Below are 22030 nucleotides of genomic sequence, written 5' to 3'. Positions count from 1 at the left end.
TTAAAATGGTCCATAGAAGTCGAATCAATCGTCAAACCTTACTAGCCAGAGAGTGGTCACCAAATTGAACTTTTTCACCTAACTATGATGATGACTTGCTAAAAACCGGGAGCCTATTTTAAGCTTATTGTTAATTTTGCACCTTCAAACCGTACAAACCATCTCAAAAGTTAGGTCTTTATAGTAGGAAACTTTCTTTGGCGAAGGCACCATGTCAACAATGCCTAGAAAAGTTGCTTTTTGCCTTGTAAAAGTACGTAATTTTCTGCAATTTCCTGGTATCAGCATGGAAGCAGGTCTATTCGGCCCAAACCAATTCGTCCACAGTTGACTTGGTCATATGCCAATTCATGCATTGGCCCCAAGCTAAGTCAGCCACAAACCAATTCGATATTGACCAAAAGGGATAAACGATTTAATATGTTAATGAATATATGTGACCGTCCATCACGAAACAGCTGTAAAGTCGGCTGGCGGTCAATTTTTGTTTTATTTCGTGTTTAGAAAATATATCATAAGCTTTAAAATGAAAAAATCATTTGACTCCAAACGATATCCAGAAGTAAAAAACAAGGGGGTTAAGTGCACAACGTACAAACTACAAAAAAGTGACTATATTTCATTAACCGATGATCCTACAGATATGCGACCACTGACTTTTCTGTTCCTTTTTGACATATGGCACGACTCTCTAAGATATTTGGTTAAAAATTTATAAAAAAAAGTGACTATATCTTATTAACCAATGATCCTACAGATATGCGACCACTGACTTTTTTTTTTGTTCCTTATGACCAAGGGAAAAGTTTGACATATCTCACGACTCTGTAGGAAATGATGTACATCATCATCATCATACATCATCATTTTATTTTCATTCAAATCGACATACAAAATATATATAAAAGACAAAACATTTGAATGAGGAGATGCTCAAAAGGCCTGAAGCGAGCACCCCCTTACACTGCCTTAAGTTACAATATACAATTACACAAGCTAACAAATAAAAGAAAAAAGAAAGATGAGAAGAACATGCAAAGAAAGAACCAATATAAATATATATAACATTTCATATAGACATTCCACAGTTCACAGAAGAAATTGATAGTTGGAGTGGAGATGGGTGGGGATGGGTGAGGTCATTAAATAATGCCTAAATATTAGATGTAATTGTTTATTAGACTTTTCTTTATTTGTAACTTAAACTGGTTTACTGATTTTGCCATCTTTATATATTTATCAGTAATATTCCATTTCCTAGGACCGGCAGCTCACCGGAAGCCCGTGTTGTGAGGGCCACAAACTGCGGCTACGTAGGCCTACAGATACGCGAACGCTGACTTTTTTGTTCTTTATGACCAGAGGAAAAGTTCGGCATAACACACGACTCTTTAGGATATTTGGTTTAAAAGATAGAGGGTTAAGTGCACAAAGTACAACGAATTGGTTTGTGACCGAATGCAAGACATCAAGGCATCTAAATATACAGATTTGGTGTAAAAACAACGGTTATGGAGAAAATCACGAAATAGTTCAATTTGGCCAACTTTTTTTGTACATCAATATACAGGGTTCGAATTAGCATGTGGGCGAATTGGTTTGGGGCTGAATTGGCGAATAGTATTGATATCGATATTGATATTTTTACCCACGTGATATTTCGATATGATGATTCGAATTGTCACGTGATCGTCAAACCTGTAGGAGAAGGTGTCAGTTCTGCAGGAACTGACACAAATCAAAAAATTATGACTTTATGTCGAACTTTGCTCTACAAAGACAACAAATTTAGCCGATTCCATTTAGGTGCAAGTTGGGACGTGTAAACATTACAAATATGCAAAAAAATCAGGTTTGAAAAAAATTAACCAATTTCATATTATAAGATCGTACATTATGGCTTTAAGTCACTAATTTGCTCTCATGTTTAATTTGTTATGGCTTCCACATACATGATATTTTCCTTCTGCTTGTTTTATTTTTTCTGGATTATTGAAGAATGAAAACAAAACACCAAAACTGTTCAATGAATTTTCTCTTCATATTATCCCGCATATTATCAGTGATTTAAATAATAATTTAGCCCCACAGTCTGACACCGGAGTGTGACCTCATGTACAGATTATCGTGGTACAAAGTTCAATATCAGTCATTGTTAAATTATCGATTTATATCATGACCGATCTTTTGATTGGGAATTGAATTGCGTCCATATCGGTGTTTCCAGTTGGCTTCGGATTCACACAAATAAATTAATTGCCGAGGTGGTTTTGTTTGACATAAAGGAATAGAGTTACGGCAATTCAGAACATATGACAAATGTTTTGTGCTTGACTTACACCATTTTTAGAATATGATGGCTACTGCAAGCGATATGTTGTCCACTATTGCTGTGATAGCAGCAATCATTTTGCTGGTGAAGTCAATACTGCTTCTGCAACAAAGATGGAAGTTTCAGCAGGCACTGAAGAGTTTCCCCGAACATCCCCGTGGCATTCCATTCCTTGGACACGCAAAAGCCGTAAGTTACAAAGGCTGGGCACAAGATCAATAATACCTGAACCGACAAAATTCAGGGCAAGAATAAATTGCCATTTTTTTCAAAGTAGAGTGTCCCTTATAGAGGTTGTGCATATGACGTATCATTCCGTAAATATGGCGGACTACTCAAATGCATTCAACAAAAGCATGATTGCAATCTACCGAGACAGTTCGTCTCACACACATAACAAAATGCACTATGATCAAATAGGTTGATGACAACATTTGATTGAATGGACTGCACTGCGCCATGATTACGGTGAAGGACACCGCACAGTGTCAACAGCCAGTGTTATAAATATAAACTTAATACTCCGTTGGTGAGCGACGCGACGGGCGATTGGTATTTCACCGAACGCAAGAAAAGGAGGCCTACAGTATCTGATTGGCTAGAAATCGATCGCTCTGTCGCTCAGAGGTGTAGTACAAACTCAAAATGGAGACATGTATTCAATTCGATTGAATCGATGTTCTATTATTGACGCAGATAAAGAAAGTCGATAAATGTACATTGTATTATAGATACAGCACCTGGGTTTTACACGGGTTCCTTTGTATAATTCATTTCTCAAACAGTTGAAAATATCACAATTTTTACTTTGGATTTCAAAATCTTTAATATAAAATGCAGTTAAAGAAATCCACAGCAAACAGCAAGGCCCCGCTAATTAGTGTATTGCTTTTCGAGTTAGTGTACTGGAAACAAAACCTGCATTTTACCTGAAAACAAATCGAATTTTCTATAATAGTAACACCATATGTGGTACTGATCATGCGCAAATCGTAGAATAGAAACTAAGCGGCGGGCTCTATGGCAGGGCTATGGTATCTCATATAATGTAAATGGTATGCTTAGCCTGAGTCGCTCGGCCTATCTCGAACAAAATCGCCATGCGTAGCTTTTGAAAAATGAGAGGATTCATGGTACTATCACGGCAATTTTTGACACGAAGATATAGGAATGATGACGCAGTGCACCGGTTCAAATCCTTTGTTTGGAGCCAATCAATAAAATCATGCAGGGCTCCTTGATGCAGGGCGTCTATAGAAAATCTGCAACATTTTTGGGCGGAGCTATAGTTCGTTCCGCTTTGTGAAACCACTAGACCCTAACCAAGTACCGCAAAGATCCCGGGTAAAGATTCGCCTAAGGCTGCGATCACATTCAATCAGGCTGAGTTCACATAGGAGTAATGAGCGTATTTCGTATAACGAATACCGTATACCGTATACTTCTATGTGATCGCAGCCTAATGGTACACTTGGGCTCCTTTTCCTTGGGGGTAAATTTCATGTGCAAATAGAGAGCTCCCTCCTCTGAAATCCCAACAAGAATTAAGGTTCCGTGTCCTTATTTGCTGGTGGGAATTTTACCGGAGGCCGGAGGGAACTTTTAGGTTGTGCCGAGGAATGTTTAGCGGACGTCATTGTACCACGTAATCCCTCATACTATGTCACACGCAGAGGTCATTGATGTTATATAATAAGCACGATCATCTTGACGAATTAACGAATTAGTTATCCATCATACACTTCGAATACATTAGTTGTAATAAAAAAAAAATGGTTGAACACTAAGATTACTGATTTGTTTAGTTCGTAGATGGTGCACGAGGATTACTTTCTGACTTTGATGACATATATGACAACAACGAGAAAGCAATGCAGGTATGGATGACACCGTTTGATCCAGCAGTAGTTGTTTATCATCCGGATTCTATTAGAGCAGTATTCACGACCGCAGGTATTTTCGTCTACATTTAATCTCATTTATTAAAACAGATTATTTAAACGTATTCATTATACTGCTGTCGACTTCTACTCACATGCATGATTCATGTAACATCACCTTACCTACATGCTGAGATTGATATGAATTATGAAGATAATTGCAGATGTAAATTCTGAGGTTGAAGTCCCCGCACAGGCAGGTATATCTGGAGTATTTCCCCGATTTATCTTCCTATGCATGTTATGTTTCTATTGTGATTTCTTGTTAAATTGTGCGATGCGTAGTTCTTCTTTCCCCTGTATATTGATTTAAGAACTACAATTAAGCATCATTAATGGTTGATTATTACTATGTTCCAGAGTAAGATGCGTAGGCCTTTTCCCTTGTTTGTATAATATATATTAGGCTGGCGGGTAATCATCATTAATTTATCTCGTGTGCTGGTGTGTTGTGTGTTGTTTGTACTGTTTACCCTGACTGCACATATCCATAAGTACCAGATTAGAGCACTGTTCATCAGGGACAGTCGCGTCCGCCAGCAGTGTTGTAGTTAAGACCTCTATGTCCGAGACCGAGACCGAGACCAAACCTTCCGAGACCAAGACCACCCTCCCCGAGACCGAGACCTCTAAGTTCCGAGACCAAGACTGAGACCGAGACCTTGGTTTAATCCCGGGGGATACTCAAGTTTGGTTTGGGTAGGGGTGTGCCGCTGAGAATTTGAAAGGGAATACATCATTGTACCAACTGTTCAAGAAATTTGGACCCGCAGTTTAACACTTTGTCTTAATTTTTACAATTTTTCCTTTTGGGGAAATTAAAAAAATGTTGGCTATAGTGGAGGCAAAATTAGGCTAGTGTGTGAAGGCCCAGTGTATGAAGCACCAGTGCGCAAAGCGCGCAAAATTGAGCAATTGTTACCATATTTGTGCCCAAAACACAGTGTTTTTCGTGCTGAAAAGAAGATGCACACTGCACAGGGCAACTATTTGTTCATCTATTATGCTTTTGTGGAGAAGTTTAGTGGGATCCTCGCTTCCACCACCTGCCCACCTATGTTTAATCATGAACTGAAATTGGAAGCTCACATCCGAACATGCTCACTTATGATTCATTTATAACTTTTTATAAATTTATAAAATGATTTCTGTATCTTTATTCTTAACAATTTCTTCAACATTCATTGAAATTTAGGGTAAGGAATAAATAATGAACAGCAACAGAAAATCATATCTTTCTCTTCAGGCCTCGACAGGTCTCGAACAAAAAAAACCCGTTCGAGACCGAGACTTTTGAGGTTCGAGACCGAGACTTTTGAGTTCCGAGACCGAGACACTACAAAACCAGGTCTCGAGATGGTCTCCAGACCGAGACCTGGTCCCGAGACCTACAACACTGTCCGCCAGACAAGCGGAAGATCTGGGGGTTCAAGTCTGTCGTACAAGTCCCCGCACAGACAGATATGTCTGGATTTTTTTCTCCGGTTTATCTGCCTATACATTTATGCTTCCATTGTAATTTAATTGTGCTAGTGTGTGATGCGTGGTTTGTCCATATCAATTTGTAAGCGCTCTTTAGCAAAGTCATATTTCATTGAATATACAACCGTATGGCAAAACAGGCAAAAATAGTATCTTTTTGCACAAGATTTGCAATTTAAAGAGAACTAGCCATTGCTCATTGAAATGAAGCTAGTATATGGTCAATATAAGTGTGCTCTTTCATTCAATGACATAAAATTTGAAAAATATTGTAAGGAGCATTTGAGGTTTTGACTTTTAAAACCTACATCTTGGTCAAAAATTGTGCTTGAATAGGTCGTTTTCAACAGATTTTTCACATTCGCATTGCTATAAACATTGAATTGCGTCATCTGTTGACGGAATGGGAAAAAAGTGTTTTTAGCACTAAGTGTTAGCTTTCGTTTGATATATAAAAAAATTTCTGATTGGATGAAGGGAACATTCGGGGGTTTGACAAAAACCAATCGCAGATGCCGTATTTTCCACTAGTCACCAGCTAGAGCTCACACAGCTCTTATGATGCACCCAACCGTGTAGTATAAACACAGACTGTGTAGAGGCTAGACTCGCTGTGCTTGGAAACATCTGTGTACTAATCGGGTGCAATGTGCATCGAGGTGGAAACTGTGCGTAGATGCATTTATAAGAGAATCGTTTTGTAGCCAAACCTTTTCATATGTTTCCCCTGATACTGTACGTTACTGAAACCGACAAACCGTATTTATTTGTTTGTTCATCTTACCATTATCCATTTCTTGCAGAGCCAAAATCACAGACATATCGGTTTTTGATGCCGTGGTTAGGCGATGGTTTACTGCTATCCACCGGGAAGAAGTGGGCACGAAATCGGCGACTATTGACTCCGGCATTTCATTTTGATATTTTGAAACCGTATGTGAAAGTATATGTGGAAAGCACAAATAAGCTAGCTGTAAGTAGAACAAAATATTAATGCAAGAAGAAGGGGGTCCCAAAAGTGTTTCACTCATGTTTTTGTTAAATACAACTTAAATATCAATGAATTTTTTTTTTTGCTGTTTGACGATGTATAATCTTTAACCTGTTTATAATTTTATTTGGTACATTTTTAAGACACTTTGATAAAGTATCTTGTAATACGAGACCAAGAAGATTATCACCATATCACCCCACAATGCACCATGCTTATTGCAAAAGACCCTAAATTGCTTCCTGATGCATGTAAGTTCCCATCGAACATGTACACGAAGGAGTGCTTTATTACAGCAGCAATATCGCTGGGGAACTTAGGGTTTGGATGGTATTTATGTGTAACTGGGTGTTTCATGTACTCATGACAATTGTTCAAAAATTAAAAGATCGTGAAAGTAAGACAAAATGGTTAATAGGGTTATGAAATCAAAAATGGGAATCAGTCATTTTTTGACTCGGAGATCTTCTCTTTTTTGTAGACCGCGACCTTCAGCACATAAATTTCGGAAAGCTATTATAGCATAAAAGGGTAGCTCCTGATAGATGCACAATTCCATTAGAGTGTAAAATTTGTTATTTGCACATGCAAAAAACATTAAAATATTTCACTGGCGCATGGTTTGGTCCGGCTAAAAAGGGCATATTTCACATACGTGGCAAGTGTAGCATAGTGCTGTCTGGGATGCTGTGAAAATCATCTTTTATTGCAAGATAGAAGTATATCAAGATAGACATATTTATCACTGACTCTATAAAAGAAATTTGAAAATCAGCTTTGCTGAGCTGCGTTTGGCTGCTGAAGTCAATCAAGAAAACGGTTTGAAAAAAATGCGCAATCTGTACAAGGTTTGTCCAGAATGAAACTTCTGGACAATAAGCAGTTACAATCTTGGAAACAAGTACTTGGAACGCTTGGCACACTCTGCCGTAAATTCTGTGCAGAATTTCGTATGATCATGGAAATGACGTATATTGTGTTTGGGAACAAACATGACAATGATGACATCTATATGCAACAATGATTTACTCTTCCGCCCTCCACATTAATCAATGTTGGACATATTGGGAAACCGTTGAAGATATTGGCATTTCTAAACATTGCATGGGGGAAAGCGGGTGACAGTTTTCCGTTATTTACACGCAAGCGGTCCAAGACTTATTTCCAAGATTGTAGCTTAGCGCGCAGCGATAAGACCAAGTTCACCCATATTGTCATAGAGTCAGCATAAACCTTTGGTTGGCATGTTATGAGAAGATTACAAGTCTACAAGATTTGATAATGGTGTACTTTGTTATTTCCAAACAGAATAAATGGAAAGAAGAATGTGCAGACAGCGCATGTTCGATAGAGGTCATGCAAGATATAAGTCTGGCAACACTGGACAGTCTAATGAGATGCGTAATGGGAGTAGAAGATGATTGTCAAAGGATGGGGTAAATTCATATTACTCGAATGACATGATCAGGGGGTCTCTTTCTTTCTTTTTTCTCTCTTATTCTTGGATATGATAGCTATGTTTAATACACAATGGTAATTTCAATGGGGTACCCTTTATAGAAAGATTTTAACTCTTAATCTCAATACAAAAGTGTTTAACTCCGTAATTACAGCTGTTGTTGCCCAATCGCGCTTTCTTGAAGTGTGTGACGTATAACGCGTATGACGTAATGTTGGGGTCATAAACCTTTGGTAACTTGTAGCGCGCCGCCATCCGTTCGTATTCAGTGATAGTTGGTTGGCTCTGGATATAGATGGCATCCTTAGGGGTGCAATAATTGCCCCCGCCCCCCCCCCCTCGGCCCGCCCAAAAATGCTTACCACCCCCCCACAGCCCGCCAAAATTTGGCCCCCCCCCTCCTTCGCACATGCCAAATATTTTGGTTCCCAATTTGCAAATTTTAAATGGTCTAGATAATAATGATGCGAGCGCAGCGAGCAGGAAATTTTGCCTATTTTACGTTTCTGTAGTGTTTTCCTAAGCCTTTGCGTGTTATTTAAAGGGTGCCGCCTAAATGTGTGCCAAAAATTGCTTGCCCCCACCTCTACCTGTAAAAAATTGCTTTCCCCCCCTCTCGGCTTGTCAACAAATCTTTGCCCCCCGAAGTGCTGCTTACACCCCCTCCCCACCCCACCCCACCCCCCCCACCCCGAAGTGCTGCTTATACGTCTACTAGTATGTTCAAGAAATCTGACATCGAGAGAACGTTCAGTCTCTCCGATGTATGATTCTTGGCAGTTTGTCCCTTGCATAGAATCATTGACGGACCAGTGACGTCCTTTTATCTTCATCCTTTGCGCCACTAAAAATTAGCGCAAATGTCACCATTATTGTGAGGGGGTTGATTGCATGGTCATATATTTACGCCTATCATATGGAAAGGTTTCTATACAAAAACAATTCTCTTATATACCATCATGCGCACAGTTTCCACCTCGATACACCTGAGCACACAGTTTCGTCCAAGAGCTCTCAAGCAAGCAGTGAATTTTATACACACAATCTTTGATTACAGTACCCGGTTAATTGCATAGCATCGTAAGAGCTGTGGAGCTTCTAGCTGAAAATGGGCCTCTTTGATTGGTTTTTGTCGAAACCTCAAGTGTTCCCTTCATCCAATCATATTTTTTTCATATCATACGAAAGCTAACACTTCCCCCTAAAAACGCTTTACTTTTCGTCACTAGGTCAACAGTTAGCGCAATTCAATGTTATAGCAAGGCGAATGTGGTAAATCTGTTGAAAACTACCTATCCTAGCACATTTTTTGACCAAAATGTAGGTTTTAAAGTCAAAACCTCAAGTGTTCCTTGCAAGTATTTTTCAAATTTTATGTCATTAAATGAAAAAGCACACTTATATTGTCCATATACTAGCGTCACTAGAATATGCAATGGCCAGTTCTCTTTAAATTGCAAATCTTGTGCAAAAGAGCGTTTATAAATTGATTCCTTTTACATGATAAGCGCAATAGTAATAGTGATTGTTCCTGTTAGAGTTACGCTCTTCGGCTTATTGATTTTGAAAGCCCATGAGAGTAGCCACATTATAGAGCTTGTGTGATATGTTGCTTTTCTTCAAAACAGCATGGGGTTGGTTGCCACAGACTCCACACGGTGGAATGGAGTATGTATTAGACTAAACTTGTTTTCTAATGGGGGTGTGGTTGGAGGTGAAATTCAAATAGTGTCCGTGTGGCTTGGCTTGTGTATATTTCTTCTTCTTCTTCTTCCTTAATTGTTTTTTGTGTTTTTGTTTTTACCCTTCAATCTCGAAAGGAGAAAGCACCCGTATGTTAATGCTAATTATTTTCTGACGGAACAAGTTTTGATGCGTTTTGGAAGTCTTCTATATCAGTCCGACACTCTTTATGCTTTGAGCTCCAATGGCCGTGCCTTCCACCAAGCAGCGAAGACTGCACATGATTTTTCTGAAAAAGCGATCAGAGAAAGAAAGCAACGACTTGAACATTCCAATTATGACTCATCGAAAGAACGGCTGAGGCCTTTCCTTGATATTCTACTTCAAGCCAAGGTTAGCAAATGCAACATTTTAATGATATTTAGGTAATAATAGTTGACAAAATCTAATTGTGTCAAACATAACCGATGATAATGATGACGATGATCGTGACGATGTCGATGATGATGATGATGATGATGATTATATGAAAATGATGGGTGTGGTGGAGATGGTGATGATAATGATGGTGATGCAAAGGAAAGAGTACTTAATAATCATCTTATGCTTCCTTGCTAAGGATGAAGATGGTGTTGGTTTAAGCGACATAGAAATACGCAATGAAGTGGATACCTTTATGTTTGAAGGTCATGATACGACCGCATCTGGATTGTCGTGGATTGTTTACAACTTGGCTAATCATCCAGAACTCCAAGAAAGATGCAGGAAAGAGGTCGACGAAGTAATGGAAGGAAAAGATGACAATGACCTCGAATGGTAATTATGCACTAGTATTCACATTCACAATATGTGCATGCTTCATTATACACTGCAAAAACTCGGGTGTTAAAAGTAACACCACCGGTTGGAGTCAATAGAGGACCGCACTCAGGGGTGTTATTTTTTAACACTTTTGGGTGTTATTTTTACACTCTTAGTGTCATATTTGGTACCTGGAAGGTATAACAATTACATCAAAAGTGTTAAAAACGACACTCGTGGGTGTAATGTACATGCTTCATTTACATTGCAAAAACTCGGGTGTTAAAAGTAACACCGGTTGGAGTCAATAGAGGACCGCACTCAGGGGTGTTATTTTTTAACACTTTTGGGTGTTATTTTTACACTCTTAGTGTCATATTTGGTACCTTGAAGGTATAACAATTACATCAAAAGTAAGTGTTAAAAACGACACTCGTGGGTGTAATGTACATGCTTCATTTACATTGCAAAAACTCGGGTGTTAAAAGTAACACCGGTTGGAGTCAATAGAGGACCGCACTCAGGGGTGTTATTTTTTAACACTTTTGGGTGTTATTTTTACACTCTTAGTGTCATATTTGGTACCTTGAAGGTATAACAATTACATCAAAAGTAAGTGTTAAAAACGACACTCGTGGGTGTAATGTACATGCTTCATTTACACTGCAAAAACTCGGGTGTTAAAAGTAACACCGGTTGGAGTCAATAGAGGACCGCACTCAGGGGTGTTATTTTTTAACACTTTGGGGTGTTATTTTTACACTCTTGGGGTCATATTTGATACCTGGAAGGTATAACAATTACACCAAAAGTGTTTAAAAAACGACACCCCTGGGTGCGGTCCTCTATTGACTCCAACCGGTGTTACTTTTAACACCCGAGTTTTTGCAGTGTATGTGCATGTTGTTAATAGGGGCGTAGGAAAAGCTATTGTTTACAATAAGTTTGGAGGTATCCTTTAATTCAAACCAAACATGACATTGTGTCTAATTAACATAAAAGGCACAAATCAATATTTTCTGAAATTTCAGTGTTGGGGTTCGTGTTAATATTTTTGAAAGCAATACATGTGTAAATAGCTCAGAAAATAATGAGCAGAACAAAATATAATTTCTTTCGTCATAATAAATTACAGGAATGATTTGCACCAACTGGATTATCTGACAAAATTTATTAAAGAGAGTATGCGACTTTATCCACCAGTGGGAATAGTTAGCAGAGAATTAAAATCATCGCCACTACAATTACCAGATGGGAGAGTAATTCCTAAAGGTTAGATATATGTGTGGGGTGTATATGTGGGGTGTGTAGGGGGATGTATGTGGGGGAGGGGTGAGTGGGGAGTATGTATGTTGGCACTTGAGAGAGTTTGTACCTCTGGTGCCAATGTCAGTGACGTGTTTTATACTAGCGCGATCATTAGTTAGAGGTTAATAACTGCGCATCGGTTATTTGGAGGGCATTGTGAAAAATCTAAACATTTTGCCTTTGGAACCGAGGAATATCCCGAGGGGCGCAGCCCCGAGGGATATTCCGAGGTCCAAAGCAAAATGTTTAGATTTTTCACAATGCCCGACATATAACCGATGCAAAGTTATTAACCTCATTCATAACCGTCACTTTGATCTTTTAACTTTACAAAATAACACAAAAGTTTCCTCAAAAGTAAGTAAAAATAAACAATTTTTACATCTTCCCTTTCCCAAAATCGATCAGGCTAAAACAAAACGACCAATAACAAAAGTGCGTATCAGAATCTGTGCAAATATGGTAGCGCGCAATCCAAATACGGCAGCCAGCGCGCGCGCAGTTCTTTGGGCGCACAATACGGCGCACGCAGAAGTCAATTGTGTGCGACATTGGAACAATTACGCATTTTGCGGTCAATTGTGAGATATTAATGACCTCGATTTGCGTTCGCGTTTTCACAAATAATAAAATATGATTGGATCGCACGCATCGCGTTTATTAATGAGGTTATGAATACATTTTAAACCCTCATTTGTGTTAATACAATCTACCAAAAAAACGTTGACAACGTAAAGAAAGCAGCAAGTTTAAAAAGCCCCCACCTCGGCTCACTTTTTGAAACTTGGTCCCATTTTTAATATCAACAGCAAATCGGTGTTTTTAACGTTTAAACAATAGCATCATTGCCATTAACATGCCTACTTGTTATTCGTCTAAATCAATCATTGATCATGAACTTAATAATTATTATAAAACAAAACATATATAGGATATTGGCCAAGAACAACACAATAACATTTCTGATCGTTCCAGAATGCTAATAACTTAATATCACATCGGCACATTAAAGATACATAACACTTATGGAAATGTTTTAAGTGGATAATTATGACAAAGATTAAATCAGTATCTTTTACAAATGGGACCAAGTTTCAAAAAGTCAGCCGAGGTGGGGGCTTCTTAAAGTTCCTGCTTTCTTTACGTTGTCAACGTTTTTTTGGTAGATTTCCTTTCTTTTTATGAATGAAGCCGAGTAGCTCCAAGCTTGAAAAGTCATCCGGTTACGAAGTACTCCATAAGACGAGTAAAGCGAAAAATAGAAGTTTGAATAATATTATCCTTGATTTATGACAATAAAAAATACTAGTAGGCCTATTATGTAGCTAGACCTATAACTAAGATGTACGTGGTTCTTTGTAGCCCTGCAGGCAATTAGTGGATAATGGATATCTCTATTGAGCGGCGGTTGTTGGCGGTCTTTCGCGGTTCGTGGTATTCCTTTATTCTTCAAGCCCTGTCCCATATCGGGGCTAATTTATTGTTTAAGCTTGTTGAATATCCACTGTTTCGCGGTGTGTGGTTCTTTGTAGCCATGCGGGGCAATCTAGTTGGATATTCAATTTTCGCCGTTTGTGGTTCTTTGTAGCCCTGCAGGCAATCTAGTTGGATATCTCTATTGAGCGGCGGTTGTTGGAGGTCTTTCGTGGTTCGTGGTTATATTTTTCCTTATCCTTCAAGCCTTGCCCTCTATCGAGGGCTAATTTATAGTTAAAACTAGTTGGACATCCATATTTCGCGGTGTGTGGTTCTTTATAGTCCTGCGGGGTAATCTAGTTGGATATCCAAATTTCGCGGTTTGTGGTTCTTTGTAGCCCTGCGGGGCAATCTAGTTGGATATTTCTATTGAGCGGCAGTTGTTGGCGGTTTTTCGCGGTTTGTGGTTTTAATTTGTAGGATATCCATATTTCAAGATTTGTGGTTCCTGAGTCTTGCGGGGCAATCTAGCTGGATATCCACATTTCGCGGTTAGTGGTTCTTTGTAGCCCTAGTTGGATATCACTATTGAGCGGCGGTTGTCGGTGGTCTTTCGAGATTTGTGGTTTTAATTTTCCCTTTAATTTCGGGCCGCCCCCTCCTCTACATCCCGAGGATGCTTTTCAATAATTTAAATTATACGGTGCCAAAATTACTATTACTTGGTATGATAATTTATCTTACCATGTTGACTTATATTGTTTGTTAAGGCAACTTTCGCGGTTCGTGGTTATAATTTCCCTAATCCTTCAAGCCTTGCCCTTTATCGAGGGCTAATTTATAGTTAAAACTCGTTGGACATCCATATTTCGCGGTGTATGGTTCTTTATAGCCCTGCGGAGCAATCTAGTTGGATATCCAAATTTCGCGGTTTGTGGTTCTTTGTAGCCCTGCGGGGCAATATAGTTGAATATTTCTATTGAGCGGCAGTTGTTGGCGGTTTTTCGCGATTTGTGGTTTTAATTTGTAGGATATCCATATTTCAAGATTTGTGGTTCCTGAGTTCTGCGGGGCAATCTAGCTGCATATCCAAATTTCGCGGTTTGTGGTTCTTTGTAGCCCTGCGGGGCAATCTAGTTGGATATCCCTATTGAGCGGCGGTTGTCGGCGGTCTTTTGAGATTTAATTTCCCCTTTAATTTCGGGTGCCCCCTCCTCTACATCCCGAGGATGTTTTTCAGTAATTTTACTTATACGGTGTCAAAAATTACTATTCCTTGGTATGATAATTTATCTTACCATGTTGACTTATATTGTTTGTTAAGTCAACTGGACGTGACAAAATGTCCTGCTATGTAGACAATAATTTGTTGCTAAATTGACTTAGCATAATAATTGATTTCGCGAAGACGACATCCATTTTTGGTATGTCGACTTAGCATGATAATTTATCTTGCCATGTTGACTTGTTTGTTCAGTTGTCTTGGCGATATGTTGACATAATGCTGCTAATAAGTCGACATGGCAAGATAATTATCTTGTCAAGTTGTGTCACATAGACGCTTCCGTACTATAAATGCTTGATAAATGTTAATTGGATATTATTTTTTCTTGCTGGCCTTCCATACTAGCGGAACAATTTTCCACACCTACAGAGTGTTTGTAATCAACCTACTGGGACGGTATGACAATTGTCATGTTCTACGATAGCTAAAGATGACAGAGAGTCATCAATCTCTAAATCGATTCAACAACCATTCATACATATCACAATCATGTTTTATTGTCCTATTATCATGCGAATTTGCCCGTGGTTGGACAAAATATATTTAAATGAGAATAACAATGAGTAACGTCGTATTGCATACCCTATAATACCTGATCTAGTTTCTTGTGTTATTCAGATTTCTTTTGATCCTTGATGGTGTTGTATCACACTATGTTGTGTTTTTAAATAGGCCCTTAACACAATTAACAATTTCCCCGAGAATCAAACAACTTGCTTTAATAAAAAAATAATATCACAATATCACTGGATGTTTAAAATTATGTTATCCTTGATTAATGACAATAAATTGTTTAATAAAACATTGAAAAAAAAATCAGTGGGTGACCGGGTTTCGAACTCGGGATAGCGTATTTGGAGTTAAGCGCCCTAACCATTAGGCCACGGGCATCTGCTGTAAATTACTGTGTCGAAATACAGCATTTATTATATAAATGGATGCGTCGTCCGATAAGAACAAAAGAATTGTGAAAAATTTGATTTTTTGGCGAATGGGGCTCAGAATTTGTATGTAGGGTATCTCAGAAACTGCTAGGGTATATTTGGAAGTGAATCTGAAAAAGTAGTGTGAAGGTGATAACCAGGTAGACCTGTAGCAGTGTCTAAAAATTATGGATCAGTATGATTTGCAACTAATTTTCGCTATGAAATACCGCGTGAAATGGAAGCAAAAATATTTGTTTATTACGAACAATGATTGACTGTAGGATTGGTGGCACTTTTGGAATTAATGAGTTGTCAAGATATTACACCTGGGACTGTAAATAACATTTAGCATGGTTTTAGATACATTTTGTACCCAGCGAAAAATAACATCGAACAATAGAAGTCAAGTGTTTTAATGTTAGGTGTAAATATAGTCTCGCGGGAGCATCTGTTAGTAGTCTTCTTTATCAGTCTTTTTTTTTAAAACTTGCTGGTCACGGCTACCGCGTGACTCTAATGTATATAAATCTGTTAAATCAATTTTCAAAATTGCCTCTTTTGGTTTCATTGGATCAGAGCTTTTCACTTGTGTTCCCTCGTTCAGTTGCATTAAAGGGAATCGACAATCATAACATTATGTCTTATACAAGGTGACCCATAAAAAGGTTACATGTAGAAAATGAAGCGCATTTTGTGATGGTACAACAAAACAATGTCATATTTTCAGATATTGTTTATTGGTCATTCTTATAACTGTTTGCTAAGTTTCAATTCCGAGCGCAAGATGACAGGGGTGTCAAGAGTGGCTAACCATCAAAATATCTCACAACGAAAGTTGAGCACACGCGCCGCATACTTTTGTTGTCAGAACATTACCTTTTATGTTTCTCTTATTTTTCATCGTTGAACTTATTGAACAAAAGAAACATATTGAAAAATAAAATATTGTACACTGAAAATAAATCAGTTTTAGAACTTCTTGACTCTTGGTGGTTACAAATAAAGGAAGGTGGTCATTGGAGAAGAACACGTTTTGGGCGAAAGCAGTTCTGCACGCTGTATTCATCAACATAGTGAAATGAATAACAATATTTTACATTTATGTTTGGATTTTGTTGACTTGAAATCGCTGCTGTTTGTTACATTTCTGACTGAACTCTTGAAATAAAACTGAACAAGTTTCATTCTTTGTTTATCAGAATAAAATACTGCATCTACCATGCTATGGCTGGACATACTCAAGTGCCCCGCCAAATGCACAGTGGCTGTGACGGTGGTATAATGTCACGTAAAGAGCTTGCTCAAGAATGCGTGGAATGTAGATTAAGCACGTAGGTTGTGAACTTGACATTCACAGGGGTACTATAATGAAAGACAAAGATAAAGACAATTTATCGCGTCTGACGTCACCTGTCAATCAAACTCGAGCACGGTTTGTTTACAAATGTCGTGATGATGACTTGCTGAACGCGGATTTATAACCGGGCGCCTTATTGTTAATTTTGCACCTTTCGACATACAAACCATCTCAAAAGTTAGGTCTTTATAGTAGGAAACTTTCTTTGGTGAAGGCACCATGACGACAATGCCTAGAAAAGCTACTTTTTGCCTTGTAAAAGTACGAAATTTTTCGCCATTTGCTGCTATTCCTTTTCTCCGATCAGCACCAGATAGATCGGTCTTCCTTTTACGCGCTGATTACCTGTGTAAACCAATCAAGGATCGTATTCGACAGTGACATCAGACGCGATAAATTGTTTTTATCTCTGTCTTTAATTATAGTAGATGGTACATAGACTACCGGTATGTCATGAAAAGAATATTTATATTTGTTAACATTAACCTTTTTGTGGGACACCCGGTATGTTAGAATAATAATTATCAAGTACGAAAAAAATGGTTTTATTTGAAGCAACCTCATATTGACCCGGGTATTGACCATAAAAACGAATAAAAACAGTCGGCTCTCAACACACGATATTCAAAATTCCCGCACTGAAATTGTCTAAGTGCAATGACGTAATGGTTGTTTGTGCTCAATTGTCGTCAGCCTTCATTGTATTATTAGGATATCATAATAATAATAATAAACAAAGATTTAATATAGCGCCCTATGCAGAAAAGCCTCAAGGCGCTTTACAGAGAAAACAATGCAAAACCTTATAAACTACCAAATATAACTTAAACTTACACATAATACAACATGATAATTATACACAAAGTACAATAATATTACTATAACATGATAATATAGAAAGCAATTAAGTATAGGCAAATTGTTCTTAAAATCAATACAAGTAGCAAGTATCATGAAATGTACAAAGTAAAATACAAAATCATTGCACTCGACAATTTCGGCCCCCGGGAATTTTGAATATCGCGTCTTGAGAGACGGATGTTTTTATTCGTTTTTATGGTGTCTATGATTTTGTTCAAAATAAAACCAAGTTATTCATGCTTGATAATTATTTTTCTTACAGATAAGGCAAAATGTTGTGATTGCCGAAGACTTTAAGGGATCTAAAATGAGCGTTTATTGCGTTTCGACAGTATTTTTTGTGCGACATGAGAGCACCTCAGACCTATCGAATTGCATTCTGAATACGTAGCATGTCTTTCTGATATCAAATAATTTTCATTTTTTGAAAATCACAATATAATACAAATTTTATGACAAATTATAAAAATGTGATATTTTTCAAATTTTTGATATATAACAGTCCTCGAAGTGAATTATATAAATCTAATGATATATTCTTAAAGTGTATGTAGCAGGGAGGAAAAGCCGACGGTCAATTGAAAATTTTGACCTTTCATATTGAAGATATGGATTTTTCCCAAAAGACCTAATTTTTTTTGGTGTTTTGGGAAAAAAATCCATATCTTCAATACGAAAGGTCAAAATTTTCAATTGATCGTCGGCTTTTCATCCCACCTACATACACTTTAAGTATAAATCATCAGATTTATAAAGTTCACTTCAAGTACTGTTAAATATCAAAATATCAATTTTAATGATTTGCCATAAAATGTGTATTAAATTGCGAATTTCAAAAATCAAAATTATTTGATATCAGAATGACATTCTTCGTATTCAGAATGCAATTCGATATGTCTGATGTGCTCTAATGTCCCAAAATAAATACCGTCCAAACGTTCATACCCCAGCCCTTAAACTTTTATCCCTTACTTTGTGTTCTATGGTTTACAGGTGCTACCGCCTTCCTTCATGTCAACGGACTTCATCGCAATCCGAGTGTCTGGGAAGATCCACTTGTTTTTGATCCGGAGAGATTTTCGAAGGAAAATTCGGCCAATCGGCACTCCCATGCATTTACTCCCTTTGCTGCCGGTCCAAGGTAGGTTTACACATGGCTTAAGAATGCATGTTGAAAATGGTTTTTGGTTAAGCAAAACTATGGCTAATATTAAATACAACCCAATAACATCATGCACGACGGGTTACATTCTCTTGTGCTTCGAGTATCAAGTGGACCAGTTCGGATACTGGCTCCGCACTTCGATGAGAACCACCCATACTGCAGTTACTGTCCGTTTTCCTATACACAATACACAGTGCTCTCACCATTGACGCGTGACCTGTACAAATGATGTATGTTGGGAGAATGGAGACTTGCCTAGTTAACATCACTGTGTGAAAAATAACCAGCCATTATCTTATTTATTCTCCAAAACTTCTAGCAAATATATTTCTCTAACATGACCTAAAATTACAGCTAGGTTAGATGTTCAGAAATGGTCGCACTTTTGTAAAATATGAGTGAGGGCAAGGCATAGCTAGCCAACTCCCCGTGTTAATTGAATGGAGATTTGACCGAAAATATTGGTATCGGACCGCTCACTTCTGAAGGATGCCACAAAAAACGGTAAAAGCTACATTTAAATTATTCTAAATAGGTTCTAGAAAATAAAGTTTTGTAACATGTCCTAAATTTTTAGCTAATTTAGATGTTTGGAGAGGGTCGCACTTTTGTGTTTTAGGAAGGATATGTAAACGACAGATAACACCAAAAATATGAAGAAATTATTTCCAAACCGTGTTAAGTCAACAATCATTATGTTGCTCATTTTGAAGAATGCTGGTTAACAAAAAGCAGGTCTTTGTCTCATTTCGTGAACAAAAGTACACATACCATTGTTTCCTTTCGTTTCCTTTATAATCGGTTACCCAACTGAAGCTATAATACGCAAACTTTATTGCGATATCGCACATGAAAACAGTCACATGTGCACAGCCAGAGAAGATCCGATTTAATCAGTTGAGCTGTTTCAATGAGTGTTATCTTGGTTTAATAGCTTTTAATGGGGTTAAGTCCTGCAAAGGTCGAGATGAATTCTACTGTAGACATGACTGCATCATGCAAAACAGATAATTGGACTAATAGGCCAGTCCAGATTTCAAGTAAGTCTGTCTCGCCACCGGTCAAATTGCGGCTCTAAAAAGTTTAATGTAGGCCCCCGGTGTAGGCCTACACTGTACATTCTTCTAATATCATCAATTAGTTATACCACCATAGGAATTTTCAACATCTTGCCCCCGATGGATTGTGTCAAAGGCTTTCTTGAAGTCTGTAAATTTGAATATCTCTGGCAAGTTGTTCGTCCCAATTAATTTTATGTCATCTTTTTAAAATTTCTTTAAAGGAACTGTATTGGTCAACACTTTGCGATGTCCGAGATGAAATCGTTTACCGCTGTGCTGTTACGTCACGTCCGTTTTTCTCCTGACCGTAGCAAACCAGTTCAACGGATTAATGAAACTATACTCAGAAGTACTACTGGCATACATGTGATGGTCACTCCGAGAGATAAATAATTGATTATAGAGAACCGAAACCTCTTTTATTACTAAATTATCGCTATTCAGAGTCAAACTTTATTTGCTAGAAAATATAATAGCTATTGTGCCGGAGCTAGTGATGTTTTATGCTTAAATATTGAGAAAAATGAAGCCCACGCCCATAGAGAAAGGCATGGGTTAATACGAGAGATCATTGTAATAGATTTTAACCCCCCCCCATGTGCATGATTTTCTTTAGGGGAATAACTCAATAATGTGGAAATATACAGTGGCTTCATGTTCATTGACTCATTTTGCTATAAGATCAATGTAAACACATCACAAAAAGCAATTACCCCCTTTGTTACGAGGCAATACCAGTAACTCGGAATCTATGCGATGATACAATTTTGAAATAACAAAAAGAATCCCAGTTCTGTTTTGCACATTTTGATGCCTCGTTTGTCTTAATAATAACCCAAACTGTGTTGCCACGGTGACCCTTTGAATGAAAAAGATGCAGATTTAAAAGTTGTACCTAAACCCATTGAAAATGTTGCTTTTGTTGCACGAGTATCTGTTCGTCACTGGTCACCGCGGGTCACCCTTGACCAGTCATGTAGAGAATGTAACGGTACACTGACTTAGTATCTCTTTAGTGCAAGTTTTGAGTTTGCATCTTTTTTCATTCAAGTTCTCACCATAGCTACAAATTTTGAGTTATCCAGACAAATGAGGTATCAAAATGTGCATAACTAAAGTATGTTTCTTTTTTCTATTTCATTTTAAATATTGGATGTATATAAACTCAACCCAGAAAGTATCAAAACGATTATAGATGGTCAGATATATCGGGAACTGAAATATATAGCAAAAACTTATTTAATGTATATAAAGCGCAGCTTTCTCCTGCGCAGTTTGATACCTCTTTTGTTGCTCTGCGATATTATTTGGTCGAGTTATGGGCGCTTGAGTGGCTTCAAGTCGGATTTTGAAAGTTGCACTTAGCTCCTATTCAAGCCAAATGCGTTCGTCGTGTATACCCCCACACCCACACCCACACACAAAATCAAGACAAAGGACACCGATGTGCTCTGTTTACTTAACAATGAACTTTACTTTATTTCACTCCTTCGACTTCGACTTCCAACTTCAATACTTGCTACCCTTTACTTATCTCTGACTTATCGAATGAACTCTTTCTGCTGACATCTCAATACTTGGTGTGCCCACCATCACTGCCTGGATTCGTCGTCTAAGGTCTTGAATAGGAGCTAAGTGCAACTTTCAAAATCCGACTTGAAGCCACTCAAGCGCCCATAACTCGACCAAATGATATCGTAGAGCAACAAAAGAGGTATCAAAATGCGCAGGAGAAAGCTGCGCTAAGTTTTTGCTATATATTTCAGTTCCCGATATATCTGACCATCTATAGGCCTAATCGTTTCGATACTTTCTGGGTTGAGTTTATTTTGAGTTATTGCCTCGTAATAAAGGGGGGGGGGGGTAATTACTTTATGGGATGTGTTTATCACACTGCAGAAATAAACTGTATTATTTAAGCAAAATGATAACCAAAACTGGAAATATATGAACTGAAGGCTCC

The 22030-nt window shown here is 38.0% G+C and overlaps 1 protein-coding gene across 1 annotated transcript; it reads left to right on the top strand.

The window, feature by feature from the left end:
- Positions 1-2356: 2356 nt before the first annotated feature.
- LOC140160512 (cytochrome P450 4F12-like) lies at positions 2357-20460 on the top strand. The gene is made up of 9 exons (XM_072183751.1): positions 2357-2521; positions 4138-4285; positions 6558-6727; positions 8054-8181; positions 10025-10280; positions 10507-10703; positions 11824-11960; positions 18835-18982; positions 20289-20460. Exons 1-9 carry the CDS (start codon positions 2357-2359, stop codon positions 20458-20460), a joined length of 1521 nt encoding a protein of 506 aa, XP_072039852.1.
- The last annotated feature ends 1570 nt before the right edge of the window (positions 20461-22030 follow it).

The sequence above is a fragment of the Amphiura filiformis genome, chromosome 1 (assembly GCF_039555335.1).
Source record: "Amphiura filiformis chromosome 1, Afil_fr2py, whole genome shotgun sequence".
In the NCBI taxonomy this organism is placed as follows: domain Eukaryota; kingdom Metazoa; phylum Echinodermata; class Ophiuroidea; order Amphilepidida; family Amphiuridae; genus Amphiura; species Amphiura filiformis.
The sequence above is the reverse complement of the archived record's forward strand: the minus strand, read 5'-3'. Positions and strand labels throughout refer to the sequence as shown.